The sequence below is a fragment of the Osmerus eperlanus genome, chromosome 3 (assembly GCF_963692335.1).
Source record: "Osmerus eperlanus chromosome 3, fOsmEpe2.1, whole genome shotgun sequence".
Taxonomy (NCBI): domain Eukaryota; kingdom Metazoa; phylum Chordata; class Actinopteri; order Osmeriformes; family Osmeridae; genus Osmerus; species Osmerus eperlanus.
The window spans coordinates 4,789,538-4,803,190 of NC_085020.1; the positions used below are offsets into that span (position 1 = coordinate 4,789,538).

The following is a 13,653-nucleotide window of genomic DNA, read 5'->3' on the forward strand; positions in this document are numbered from 1 at the left end:
TGATATTATTCTGAAACCCATTTACATGCAATCAGCATGATTTTCAGTATTTACGTTTTTCTCAGACAAAATTTCTGAAATGTGACAGTAATATGTCTTTGATCATTTTTGTGTTTATCGAGAGTCAATGGCCATTCTACAGATCCAACAGAATGTTTATTAAGATATAGCTACTGGGTGATAGAAATGATTGGGTTTACTAAAACAAAACAAACAATAGTTTGATATTTGCTCCAGTATTTTTCAAAAATAAAATACAAACGTATATGGTGATAGATATCTTCGATTGGCGCGATATTTTTTACAGTCAAAGAATATGTCTATGTAGTCAACCACTGACACGGCCTAATTGATTTAATGAATGTCCCGTTAGGATTGGGGAGGATGGAAAATAGTCAGATTACCTTCTTGAAGCCTCTTTTCAGATTAATTCAAGACCAATTTAAAGCACCATTGCCTTATTACTGAAGGGACATGTTTGGTCTAACAGCCTGTAGCCTACACCCATACAGATAAACCCAGATAAAGAAAGATCGACGTAAAAGAACATGAGGCAATTGTTGGACAACTTAAAGAAGGAAAAGTACACTTGTTGAAATGAATGCCTGCAGGCTGTTTGTTATTGAAATATTCGCTATTATCATAATTTTTGAGCAACCTGTTGACCAAAGTTGGTCCAAACGTTATGTAGTCATGGAAGAGGACGAAAGGGGCACTGAAATTGGAATCCTAAAGAAAGACTTGGAAATTGGTGAATCTGGATCGCGTTTTCGATTCATCGAGCAACCCAATATCTGTTTGATTAACATGAGAGAGGTGGATGGACAGCTGTCGATAGGTCAACGACTCGACCGAGAGGAACTGTGTCATCGCTCACCACACTGCATGCTTCCGCTGGATGTAGTCGCAAGTTATAATGACAGCTTTCACCTAATTCATGTGGTGATTGAAGTCCGGGACATTAATGACCACTCACCGTTGTTCCCTGTCACTGACACTTATATTGAGGTCATTGAAAGCGCGTCTTTGGGAACACGGTTCCCCATAGAAATAGCCTCGGATAAAGATATTGGCCAAAATGACATCCAAAACTACTATATTTCATCTAACAACCATTTTAATATCAAAGAGCAAACGGATGAAGGCGGAGATAGATACGCATATCTCATGATAGTTACAGAACTGGACAGAGAGACAGAAGACACTTTTACCATTTTGGTCATGGCAATGGATGGTGGAAGTCCACCCAAGTCTGGTATACTGACAGTGCACGTCAAAATAGTAGATTTTAACGATAACAGTCCATCTTTTGTAGACGACTTTGTCAGTGTGGACGTCTATGAGGATAGATTAGTAGGTGTCTTGATTTCACAGCTAAATGCAACAGACCCTGACGAGGGCAAGAATGGTGAAATCATGTTTGCGTTTGCAGAACATACACCTGCAGATATTCAAAACATATTCACAATCGATTCATTTACAGGGCGTTTGGTTCTCGCTGGAGAGGTTGATTTTGAGATAACTCCTTTTTATGAATTCAAAATTAAGGCATTTGATTTAGGACTTAACTCTGTGCCAGCCGTGTGCACTGTCAGAATAAATATATTAGATGTTAATGACAACTTCCCCCTCATTTTTATAAAACCGTTCGTGTTTGACAAAGTTGTTTACATTAGCGAGCACGCGGCAGAGGGAAGTTTCGTTGCTGTGATCAGCACCATGGACAGCGACTCTGGGTTGAACGGTCAAGTTAGATGTTTTTTGCAGGGTCATGAGCATTTCAGACTCCAGAAGGCCAACGAAAGTAATACCCACATTATAATGACAACCACACATTTAGATAGAGAAACACAGGATGAATACAACCTAACTTTTGTGGCAATGGACTTTGGAACACCACAGCTAAAAACAACGACGGAATACACAGTCCGAGTGAGTGACGAAAATGATAACACCCCTCTTTTCAATAAAGTAGTCTACGAAGTTTGGGTCGAAGAGAACAACATTGTGGGGGCATTTATAATGTCTGTGTTGGCGTTTGACCCCGATCTCGGCCAGAACGCTGACATTACATACAAACTAACAGATGATCAGTCGAACACAATTTTCCCTTCAACACAGTATGTGTCAATTAATCCACTGTCAGGGTCGCTATATGCACTGGAGACATTCGATTATGAGCAGATAAAAGACATCAAATTGAAAGTACAGGCCAGTGACAGTGGATACCCAGAGCTATCAACAACGGCATTAGTTTGGATTAGAATTGTGGACAAGAATGACTGCCCTCCAGTGATAACATATCCTCGTTTAGTAAATGGTGTCGCTTTTGCTTTTTGGGCCACTGATGCGTCTAGTGATATCCCAGTGATGCGGATCAAAGCGCAGGACGCAGATGAGGGACTGAATGCAGAACTGAAGTTCCTTATCTTGGAGGACGCACGCAAATTATTTGCAGTCAATGAACGGACTGGCAGCCTGTATCTCCAAGGAAAACAGTGTAACCCCTCTGAGAAAATACTACAGGTAGAAGTAGGTGTGAGTGATAAGGGAATCCCTCCTTTGATGACTAAGGTGAAGATAAATGTTATTGTCACTGGGGTAGCACCATCGACATCGCAAACAATGGCCATACCAGAATCAACAGACTTGGAGAAGAATCAGCTGACTCTCGAGTCATGTTTTAGCCAAATTGGCTGTTTTCTCCTATTGACAGGAGTCGTCCTGGTAATTGCATTAGTATATAGAGCCACCATTAGAAGGGGATACTATAGCACAATTAAAACTAAAAAGGAGACGTTGGAAATCTGCCAACAAATAAAGATGTCATGGTTGGGTGTCTAGCAGTGATTTGATCAAATCCTGTTCATCTGTCGATTAACTACTTTTGAAAAGAGAGCTGGCATTACGTAAACACACATTTTCGTCTTTCGCTGTGGAAGAGCAACGGAGTACTGCACGAAAATTATAAATTTGTCTATTGACAAATTGTTGGATGAGGATACAATCTCTTTAAAAATCATCCTACCTTCTCTTTCACTGAACTCTACAGATGAATATACCTTGTGGCACAAGTTATTGGGTCGACGGGCATCAATTTGACCTACATGGGAAATATAAAGCAATGATGAAGTAAGCCATATTCTATTGATTGATAAATGCATTTTTGCTTTGAGGGCAATTGGAGACCTGTCACTTTGTAGGACATCACTGCAAGCAAAACGGTGACCTTCCTGCTTTATTCGAAGTTGTTCTCTTCCTCTTCTGGTTCATAAAATACATATGTTTAGGAAGGTGTTTACGAATGTACATTTTTCCGTTAGGATTTCTAGCTTCACAAAAATGCCCAGCCTTATCAATGGGCCAAGTTTAAGCCCCCCTCTGTTAGTGCTACGTGGAAAGTTCCTACTGTTTTCTCTAGAAATAGAAATATCCTAGCTGTGAGCTAATACATTTTAATCAGATGACTTTCTCATAGATTTCTTTCCTCTAAACAGATATTCATCACAGTTAATATATTGTAATACAGTGTTCCTCTTTTTTGTAAACTGTTCTAAATGGATAAACCCCCTCAACGATTATATTCTAATGTGGCTCAATCTGGCTTCAGACAATAGAGCTGTATAACAGTTTCACTGGCAAAAGTTCAGGAAACTATTTATTTGTTTTCGACCGCTTAAGGGCATTCATGGAGCTCAGATGGTGGGATTATGTAAGATTTTAAACATCCTGCTCTTGTATTAGCATTTTCTTAAGACTTATTTGATTTTGGCCTTCAGCAGATGGAATATTCTGCTCTTTCACCTGGACACATGTAGAATAGCCTAAACAAAACCCGACAGCTTCAGTGCAGAATAGACCTCTCAACCGTTGCAAAAGAAAACATAAAATATGTATATTTTACAAGATGACACTCATTTCAGTATGTAAACATGCATTCCTCAGACAAGAGGTTCACTAAAGATGTTTCAGAGATCAGTTTTTTGCTGGAGCTTGGTGGGTATGGAGGCCAGACCTCCAGAGGCCTGTTCTACTGAGTCCCTCATCCTTCTAACCAAAATGGAGTAGACTGATCCATTACATGTGAAGATGCTGATGAAAAGCAACCAATTTCCCAACAGACACGTTCTCTTGTGAGAGATGTTGAATATCTTATTTATTACATTTAAGATGTACTATTCTGATTGATATGCTGTATGGACGATGTCGGCACACTTTTTTTTGTCTGAATGTGTATATTTGTCCCGTTTGAACATGTCTACAGCTATAATAGAACTTCAAGTATTTAGGCGGCTTTCTTTGTTGAAGATGCAATGTTGATGTTGAATGTTTTTATTATTTACAGTGTTGAAATAAAACTGTTTTTAAATGCTGTTCTCAATGTCACATCTTCCTCATATATTTTTATATTAATAAAAGAACCACAGCGGACAGAGTAACACTTTTTAATACAACAGCACCACAACAAGGAGATGGCTGGCTATCTACATGTAGTACGCATTGAAATGCAGAACGTATGACATGATGAGACTTCATTAATATACAGTTCTTACTGACTGATGTTCATTTCATAAGAACTTGACTTCACAGTAATGCATGTCCCTACACAAGAAAATCAATTTCACCACACCCTGACAGAGATGAAGACGATTGTAATAAGAAGAGATACTGAATTAAAAACAAGCAGACTTAAAATTTGTCAATTCATATTTTATTTGTAAGAAAAATTAAATATTCCAGTATTTCAATGATGACTAAGTGTTTATAAAATAAAACAATATTTACATGTTGAAAAAATATATACAACTACTGATGTATGTGACATGCATTTGTACAAGTATGTACATGTTATACATCAATCAGTATACAATAAAGTGAATACTTCAGCTGCCTACATATGCTATGTTGAATGGCAGTTAAAAAATGGTTGCAACTTCAGACTCTGTTGCCACAGTAACAATTTCCGGTTTGTGCTTGTGCCTTCCACCAACTGCTGACTTGCTCTGCTGATGGGAAAAGTAAGAGGGGAGAGTGCCTGTCCTGGAGAATGTCTGCAAGCTGCTTCTTGGTTTGGGAAAGTTGGTGTTATACCCAGAGTCTTTCCAGGAGAGGGGATAGCCAATGGGATTGTTGTTGACTGGTGCTGGTGAAAAGCCTATTGTGTATGCATTGTCTCCTGAGTCCTGAAAGCTATGGGTTGGTATTACACAGTAAGTGCCTTGCCAATCCACAGCCAGAGTGTTAGCAGCATTGGATGAACCTGAAATAGAACACACACTTACAGAATTACAATCCAAGAAGGCGAAAACTCCAGTTTTCATGAAAGTGTCAGTCATTGTAGCATGGCTGTGTACTCTATTAAGATGGGGGCTAGGCATTGCTGGCAGGGCAGGTGTGAAGCCATTTAAGTTTGACACACACTATATAAATGCAAATCCTCATCATTATTATTCTACTACAAGCAAATATATAGAACTTTAAAAATCGAAAATAAATGAGGATAAACTCACCCTTGGAGCAGGGCTGAAATGTACTGAGGTTCCTCTTTCCTCCATCCCCGCTGATGTCAGAGTCACTGTCATTGAAATCGCTGTCCCCTTTGCCACTGTCCTTCACGCTTAGCTGGTCTGTGTTCCCAGTGCCACTGTGAATAGAATCAAACATATTAGCCACCACCGCACCACTGTATCGGATTATTGATGTGTTTTTTTCATTTATGATGCCTGCTACCACCCCAACCACCCTCCTCCACAGGACATCCCTGATTACAGTATGCAGAGTGAATAGGTAGGTATCAGCAATTCAGGATATACATGTGAATAAATCACATCATAATGAAAACAGGAAAAGTAATATTCTGTGGTGTTCTTACCTTAGCTGCAGGCAGTATTTGTCACCTTGCCACACAGAAGTTGGTTGAAACGGCTTAGGGGCCAGGAATATCTTAGGAACACAGAGTAAGAACAGTTTCAGTTGTAGTTCAAAGCATCATTTGAATGCAAAGGAGTGGGTGGACAGTTCCAAAACTACAGGAAGCAATTGACTCACCTTTGTCTCGGAGTCTACACTCCTCTCTTCATAGAGACTTGAATCCTCCAGTGATGAGCTTGCCTTGTTGCTGAAGCAACCTCTATGGCCACCATACATGTTAGGTTCAGTCGGTCTCTGCACGTGAAGAGGCCTGCAGTCGAACAGACGTTGGGTCACTTCCTTCTTGGAGCCCTGGTTTCTTCTTTTTCGGTTCAGCTTGCATGTGACAACAACTATCACAATGGCAATCAGCAGCAGCGCACACCCCCCACCAAGCATAACGATAACCAGGAGGGAAACATCCAAGCTGGGCCACTCCTCATCACTCGGTGGTAACATGATGACAAGCTGGTCTTCAGAAGGCTGTGAGTCTGTGACAGTAAACCTAATAGTGGCACTGGTTGAAAGGGGGGCCCTCCCACTGTCGCTCACAGCGATCTTCATTTCCAGCACGTCTCCAATTTGTGAAGTCAGCCCCTGTTTCAAAGCAATCTCCCCAGTGTCTTTGTTCATGGCAAAGTTCGAATTACCCTGTACAATATGGTAGGAGAGTTCAGCATTGACACCTTCATCCTCATCTTCACCTTTGACCCTTAGAGCTAGATATCCCAGGGGTGCGTTGTAAGGCAGAGCAACATCAGCAGAGTCATTGAACAAAACAGGGAAAGTGAAACGGGGATAGTTATCATTCTGATCAACAACTTTTATCCGGATTGTAGATGTGCTTGATCGCTGAGGTGAGCCGTGGTCTTCTGCTTGGATGGTGAATTCAATCTGCTTAAGGGTCTCAAAATCAAACGATCTCAGACTATACAATGACCCTGTGGCTGGGTCTATAGAAACATAAGTTAAAATTGATGCACCTCCAGTCACCTCTGAATCCATGAGTTTGTATGAGACTTTAGCATTTTTTCCAGTATCTAGATCCCGTGCAACAACTGTGGTTACATAAGACCCTGGGATATTGTTTTCCAGGACTGAAACTTCAAATAATGATTTGCTAAACAGAGGAGCATTGTCATTTTCGTCAGTAACTCGGATGGTATACTGCTTGATGGTTTTGAATGGTGGGGTTCCAAGGTCTTCAGCCAAGACAGTAAGGTTATACTCAGGGATTCTTTCGCGATCTAAAGTAGTAGTAGTTACTATCATGAATGTGTCTCCATAAGCCTGCTGCAGTTTGAAGTGCTGGTGTCCATGAAGGCTTGTTCGGACGTAGCCGTTTGAACTTGAGTCTCTGTCTGACGTGCTGATAAGGGCCACAAAGCTCTCCTCCGCGGCGGCCTCCGTAATGAAAGCAACCCCGTCACTTGTAGAAGTCATTGGCTTGATTTTAATTTCTGGTGGGTTGTCGTTTACGTCAACAATGTCCACGACAACTTTGCAGGTGGAAGGGACAGAGTGCATGCCTAAATCTGAGGCCTTGATGTTCAACTCGTATGATCTCTTGATCTCATAATCAACCAAGGCTCTCAAAGTCACATCACCAGAATAGGTGTCAATATTAAAAACACGCGCTACTTCAGAGGTCGGATCGTCGACAAAGCCATATATCACCTCGCCATTAATGCTAGCATCTGGGTCAAAAGCGTGCACTTTCAGAACGCGATGACCTATAGGCGAGTCTTCGTAAAGTTCAACTGTGAGTGAATTATGTTCAAAAGTCGGGCTATTGTCATTAAAGTCCAGTACAGTGATGTAGACCGTAATTGATCCAGACCTGGGTGGCTCCCCTCCATCGGTGGCCGTCACTTCGATGGTATATGAATCCTCAACTTCTCTGTCCAGTTTTTTCACCAACACAAGTTCTGCATACTTTACTCCATCTTCCCTCGTGCGCACATCAACGACAAAATTGCTCGAGGGAGAAATATGGTAACTCTGGATGTAGTTACTTCCCACATCGTGGTCAATTGCTATTGGCAAAGGAAATCTGGAGTCCAAGGAAACGTTCTCGGATATCTCCAGTTTTGTCTCGTTGTGGAGAAATTGAGGAGGGTTGTCGTTAATGTCCTTCACCTCAATCTCGACGTGAATCAGTTGAAACTTTTCTTTTGACAAAGCGACAATATTAAACGCGACAAAGCATCTGGGGGAGCGCGGACAGAGTTGCTCTCTGTCAATTGTTTCCCCGACGGTTAGAAGTCCATCAATCTCACGCATTTGAATTACAGAGGAGTTTGACTCTTGCATAAAACTGAATGAAGTCTCAGGGTCTTCCGATGGGTCAATCTTTAAATCCCGAGAGAGATGTCCTATCTCTGTCCCAGGCGCATCCTCTTCGTAAGTGAAGTATCTTGTCGTTGTACACTGAACACAATAAAACAACCAAACAATCACCACCAACTCTCCAACTCCTCTAATTATGCAGAACCCCATTTTTAAGGACTAAAAAAACAAAGAACAGCATAAATGGTGCAAATAAAAACTTTCTGTTGAGGTAAATCTCTTTGCACAACCGGTTCATCCAAGTACGTCAACTGTCGAGCCTACAGACAGTTGATCTATAAGTCTTGATGTATGCTAATACGTTGGTCCTTCAGCCAATGGCATTGAAGTGGCAAACCAAATGGCGCACGTTTGTCACAGTTGGTGCAAACTGTCGAGACTATTTCCATGTGCAAATGGTCTCAGACAAAATGATCTAATCTTTGATAATGTAATGACAAAAGTGTTTATTTTAGAAAAGCCTGCTTAATAAGATTATCCCAAAAGGCTTATTAAAGTAGATGCGTATTGTAAAATGTATTAGATGTGTAGTTGGCCAGGTTTAACTGTCACAATGCCGAAACCAAATCAGATGTGTAAAAGACTGAATGTTATTATGCCAAACCAATACTACAATGTTTGTGAACTGTGTCTTTTAAAAACATTAGCATTAATATGTATAATAGGCCTACATTCAACAGAAAAATGACACCCAACAAAGTTTAAGATTTAAGACAGTCTAGGAAGTACTGAATAACTCTGCTCCCAACCTACTAAAGACCACAGCCACTATCAAGTGGTGTTTGACAACCATATGGATGATTAGCCTGCTTGATTAAAAAGAGTGTTTTGGCTTCAAAGGGCTGGCTCTTGACACCCTCCACAAGTATGGGCTAAATCTGTCTGAGCCCCCTAGGAAAGCACATACAGGAAGGTGTCAAAAGCCACACTTTGCAAATGCAAAAAAGCCTTTGCTGCTGTGTTAATTCAGGTTAAAATGGGAGCTAGTACTAAGGATAAAAGATTGTTGTACTGATTGAGTCAACCCAATAGTTTTAAGACCAAGTCATAATTTGTGTTGTGTGTGTGTGTGTGGGGGGGGTACTTCTATACTCATTATGTTCTTACTGTTAGTTCATAATACACAGAAAGTGAGGGCAATGACCATTAGAATACAGGACAGTATGACTCATAGTCTAATAGGAAGATGTTTCTGTTCTGTACTCATACCAGTATGGTTGTGATGGTGATAACGATGAGGGAGATATCTGACAGTGCTTGTTTTCTCGTTCCAAGAATTAATGTCTCCTGTATCAACATACTGCAGCATGAAAGTAAATGGCTGAAGAGAATCAGTAATTAAATAAGCATGATGTTCATTCACTAAGGATTGACTAGATTGACCTGTACTTTTTTGTACAATAATTGGTTCTGAACTGATAGTTCTCTAAATGGAAGAAGACATTGGGCTCACAAAATGCCTCCAGTATTTGCTAATTGGAAAAATTATAGTTACAGAAAATGTGTGCAAACGCTGTCTCTCATTGTGCAAGTTCTGGAATTGAGGCTGCGTTCAAGCCCTTCAGCATCAAGAATGAAAAAGCTGCGAGACTGTTAAAGGTCACTTTATTAAAGAAAGTATACAGTAGTGTCTGGTATCTTTAGATATAATCTATCAATATGCAACCTGTCTCATAAAGGACCACAAGACGAAGAAACACATTAAACAAAAGGAAGTACTGAAACACAAAGGTACAGTCGTCTCCTCCAGAAGCATGCTCAGACAGCCCCCATTACCAGAACCACCCTCGGCATTGCCCCCCCCCCCCCCCCCCTCTTCCCCCAAGCATTAAGGGTGTTGAAATCCGGGATTTTGTAGTTAATACCAAACCATGGGCCAAATTAGTTGTTTGCTTCTAAGAGGCTTATGTTTTAATCTTATCATATATCTCACTCATGAGGGTGGCCATATTTTCTAAGGTTAACAAAAACTATGTTTGAAGATGAACAAGATCGTCAGATCCAAAGACAGACACTGTTGCTCTCTTTTTTCACAACATGCTTCATATATAGGGTAATTTAAAACATTGACTTTTCTTATTTTAGCTCGTGCAATCTCATACATAACACAGCTCGACTGCTCGACTGTACCTTTATATCAGCTAATCAATGTCAATGGCATCAAATCAGTTATATTTTCGATCTCCTGTTATTAGTCTGACACATCATTGTGTTTTAAAACTTTGTGTGCTCGGGTTAGTTTGGCTGAGCCATGGCTGAGCGATATGTGTTTGCCTCTTAAGTGTGGGGATTAAGGCAGATCACAGCTTGATTGAGACCAGTGCAATGACTGTAAAACCTTAGAGCAGATTAAGGGGCTTGGCCATCTGTTGCTGGACTGAGGTGATTTTAATTAATGGTAAGAATAACATTAATCTATGTTTAGCAGACCTCTTCTCGACAACTACTGTGAGGATCAGAGATGTCTGTCTCATGTTTATCTATTACGTGGTTGGAGATTCAGAGATCTCCTCTGCCTTTGGAGGACTGTCTCCTTCAGTTTTACAATGGCAACAAACAGGTAGGCTGACTGCAAGCCCAGCTTTTGGTCACACTGTGGGTATTAATCCTCACATATGCCACCGGGAGCAAATGTCTCAGCAGACCACAAATAACTGCCTTTTGGATAATTACCCAGGTATCACTGAGTTACCGTTGAGAAATGATTACCCAAAGTTCATTTCAACATTAACCTTGTACAATTATTTATTTGTATTAAATGTGTGTTCTGAAACACACAAAGCTATTTGTTTTGTTGATTCCCTAGATATTTAGTTTCCTTACAAAACATTGCCTATTGATCTTTTAGTCAAGGATGTGCTTTAAACATGACATCCGACATTTATATTTTATATAACTGATATATAACTGATTTAACCACACATTTAAAAAAAAGGTAGTCATCCAGTCTTATTCCCACGCAATATTCTCAGTTTCTTCATCTCACTTACTACCTTGAATGCTCTCTAAAGTAGTAGTGTATATGTCAGAACCAAGGACATGAACTCTAAACCGTGTTTAATCTTATCCGTCTAAAAACAAGATGAACTCTGTACCCCTTAAGCCCAATCCTTCCCTGAGACAAATGGGTGTCAATGTGTGAGCAACAGATGTGAAGGTGACAAGGGATCAGACTTCCAGGTGGTCCCTGGTCATCCTACACACTCCAACTGATTTAAACCGGCCAAATGCTAAACATGATGCCCCTAATTACACATTATTTTCTGTTAATTCTGTCACAGTTGGCTCTAAAATAGCCATGGACACAAAAGTGCCTTTCTTGCCCTTTCTGTGCCTCAGATTCCTGAAATGACTGTAGCCGGGTACACATGGCACAGGCTTTAGAGAAGAACTCCCCAGGGCTGCACTTGAATGTCTTGATCGTTTTCATGCAGCACACACATCAAGTTTTAAAGATATTTGTAAAACAAAGATTAATTACGATAATGGAATGCATAACATAACAAAAGTATGGAGCTATCTTATAATTTTATAAATAATTAATTAGTCTATTAGGGGCCACAAATGAACAATGCACTGTTTCTCTTTAATTGGATCTCGATGGACTATGCATGTTTCAAACTCATTTAGTACGTTAATATGGATGTAAACATGTTTCTAGGATTTCTTCATGCTGGCCGCAAAAGACTGCATCTAAATGGAGAAGGAAACTATTTGTTTTTTGAATAATGAGAAAACTGAGAAAGATCAAAGACAACGTTACTATTCTGAGACAAATCGTGCTTGGCTGAGGATTGTGTACTGTTTCCCAACTCCTGTCCGACTGGATTATCTTACCATGAACTTCCAACCTTTACCTCACACACAAACTAGAACTACACTCATCTCCATTGTTAGAAGCTGTTTTAGATTCTACTCTGGCTGGAAAACGAAACAATTTGAGACTTTTCTTATGGCTATGTGGAAGGAGTGCCTGATGGGCACAATAACTTGTTCTAAAAGTCGCGGGTCTGTCAACTGAATGACACACAGATGTGATTTCCCAAATGTATATCATTTATTGTACAGTATAAAAGAAGATTACATTAACAGACACTGCTATCCATAAAATGAGCCAAGGGGGTAAACATCTATAGTCTGAGTTTTTCACCAAAGGAAAACACGACAAACACACAATTTGCAAAATTCAACCCAAAGATCAAACCATAAATAAACAGGGATTTCACACAACTCAATCAAATTAATCAAATTAACAAAATACTCAAAAATTGGGTGTAACTTCACAGCAAAATAATGTTAACGGTGGGAAAAACTCCGTAAGTCCATCTAGTTACTCCGAGGCAGACAAGAATAAACTTAGCCAGTGCATCACATTAATATAAAAACACAACACTCAACACACAGATCAACTACACGTTACCCAGGAATGTAATGCCCAACACGTTTCGCACTGTGTTGCAGAATAGGTAACGCTCCACATGGATTGCGATCCAACTCAGTCTCTGACGACTTCCCCAACCCTGAACGGGATCAGAACGTATAATGCTCCACACCTGGATGTTTACATTTGCTTACCTGGTATGGGTAGAGCTACCAATTAAGACTTTAGAATAATATGGGTGGTGCTAATGATTAGGAGAGCTCACCCTACCACAGCTAAATCAACTTTACCATGTAGCCTACATGCAACATTCATATTATTGTTCATTTATGTTTTGATGGTTTGAAGATCTGTCTAGCACTTCACTTAGAGGGACTTCTCTCAGTAGTCAAACGGTACACAATTTATGAATTTGTTAAACAAATCCTCTGAAAGCAAAAAGAAAAGCTTGCATACTGTTGTAATTGCAGCAAGCCTGCAGGGAAACCATGGGGAAGAGCACCATCTACAGGTGAGACCTCTGACACCTCTGACATGTGATGACAAGCTCACATCAATAACCAATCCTCAAAGCAAACCCCACTTTCTATAGTATATATTTCATGCTGTCTCTGATCAATACCTGCCCTGACTAATGAATCCAAAAGAACTGTGCGAAAGCACCTGTCTGAGAGAACATCTTGTCCTGCCAGATCACAGATACCAAATACACAGCCTCATTAGAATAGGAGAGGTATGCTTTTGACTGAGCTCCTTAACCTCAAAAGCATGTGATAAGCAGTCAGAGTCTATTTGAAATCAGCTGCTCTTTTATAAGTAAGGAGAGGAGCCGTGCTGTGTGCCTTTCACTCGATGTTGGTAAAGCTTCCCAGTGATGCCTTCAATCCAATTAAGTTGACTACTTTATATTTCATGGTCTACATTGAATTTTAACACCCCAAGGTACACAGATGAGTACCTTGCAAATCAGCCATGCACAGTACACGTTTGTTTCTCTCTTTTTTTTTTACCAC

General features: G+C 40.2%; 2 protein-coding genes across 2 annotated transcripts; one reads left to right on the forward strand and one right to left on the reverse strand.

Moving 5' to 3' along the window:
• Positions 1-693: 693 nt before the first annotated feature.
• Positions 694-2,731, forward strand: LOC134016976 (protocadherin-8-like). Its single transcript, XM_062456221.1, has 2 exons — positions 694-2,526; positions 2,717-2,731. The coding sequence occupies exons 1-2, from the start codon at positions 694-696 to the stop codon at positions 2,729-2,731; spliced, it is 1,848 nt and encodes a 615-aa protein (XP_062312205.1).
• Positions 2,732-4,739: 2,008 nt separating this feature from the next.
• On the reverse strand, positions 4,740-8,592 carry pcdh8 (protocadherin 8). Its single transcript, XM_062455701.1, has 4 exons — positions 6,049-8,592; positions 5,873-5,943; positions 5,511-5,644; positions 4,740-5,260 (listed from the first exon to the last, which is right to left on the reverse strand). Exons 1-4 carry the CDS (start codon positions 8,407-8,409, stop codon positions 4,917-4,919), a joined length of 2,910 nt encoding a protein of 969 aa, XP_062311685.1. The 5' UTR covers positions 8,410-8,592; the 3' UTR covers positions 4,740-4,916.
• Between the last annotated feature and the right edge of the window lie 5,061 nt (positions 8,593-13,653).

Coding starts and splice junctions, on each gene's coding strand:
- LOC134016976 (XM_062456221.1), top strand. CDS start 694: ATGGAAGAGGACGAAAGGGGCACTGAAATTGGAATCCTAAAGAAAGAC.
- pcdh8 (XM_062455701.1), bottom strand. CDS start 8,409: ATGGGGTTCTGCATAATTAGAGGAGTTGGAGAGTTGGTGGTGATTGTT. Junction 5,944..6,048: donor GTGTAGACTCCGAGACAAAG/GTGAGTCAATTG, acceptor TGTGTTCCTAAG/ATATTCCTGGCCCCTAAGCC. Junction 5,645..5,872: donor AAATACTGCCTGCAGCTAAG/GTAAGAACACCA, acceptor TTCTATTCACAG/TGGCACTGGGAACACAGACC.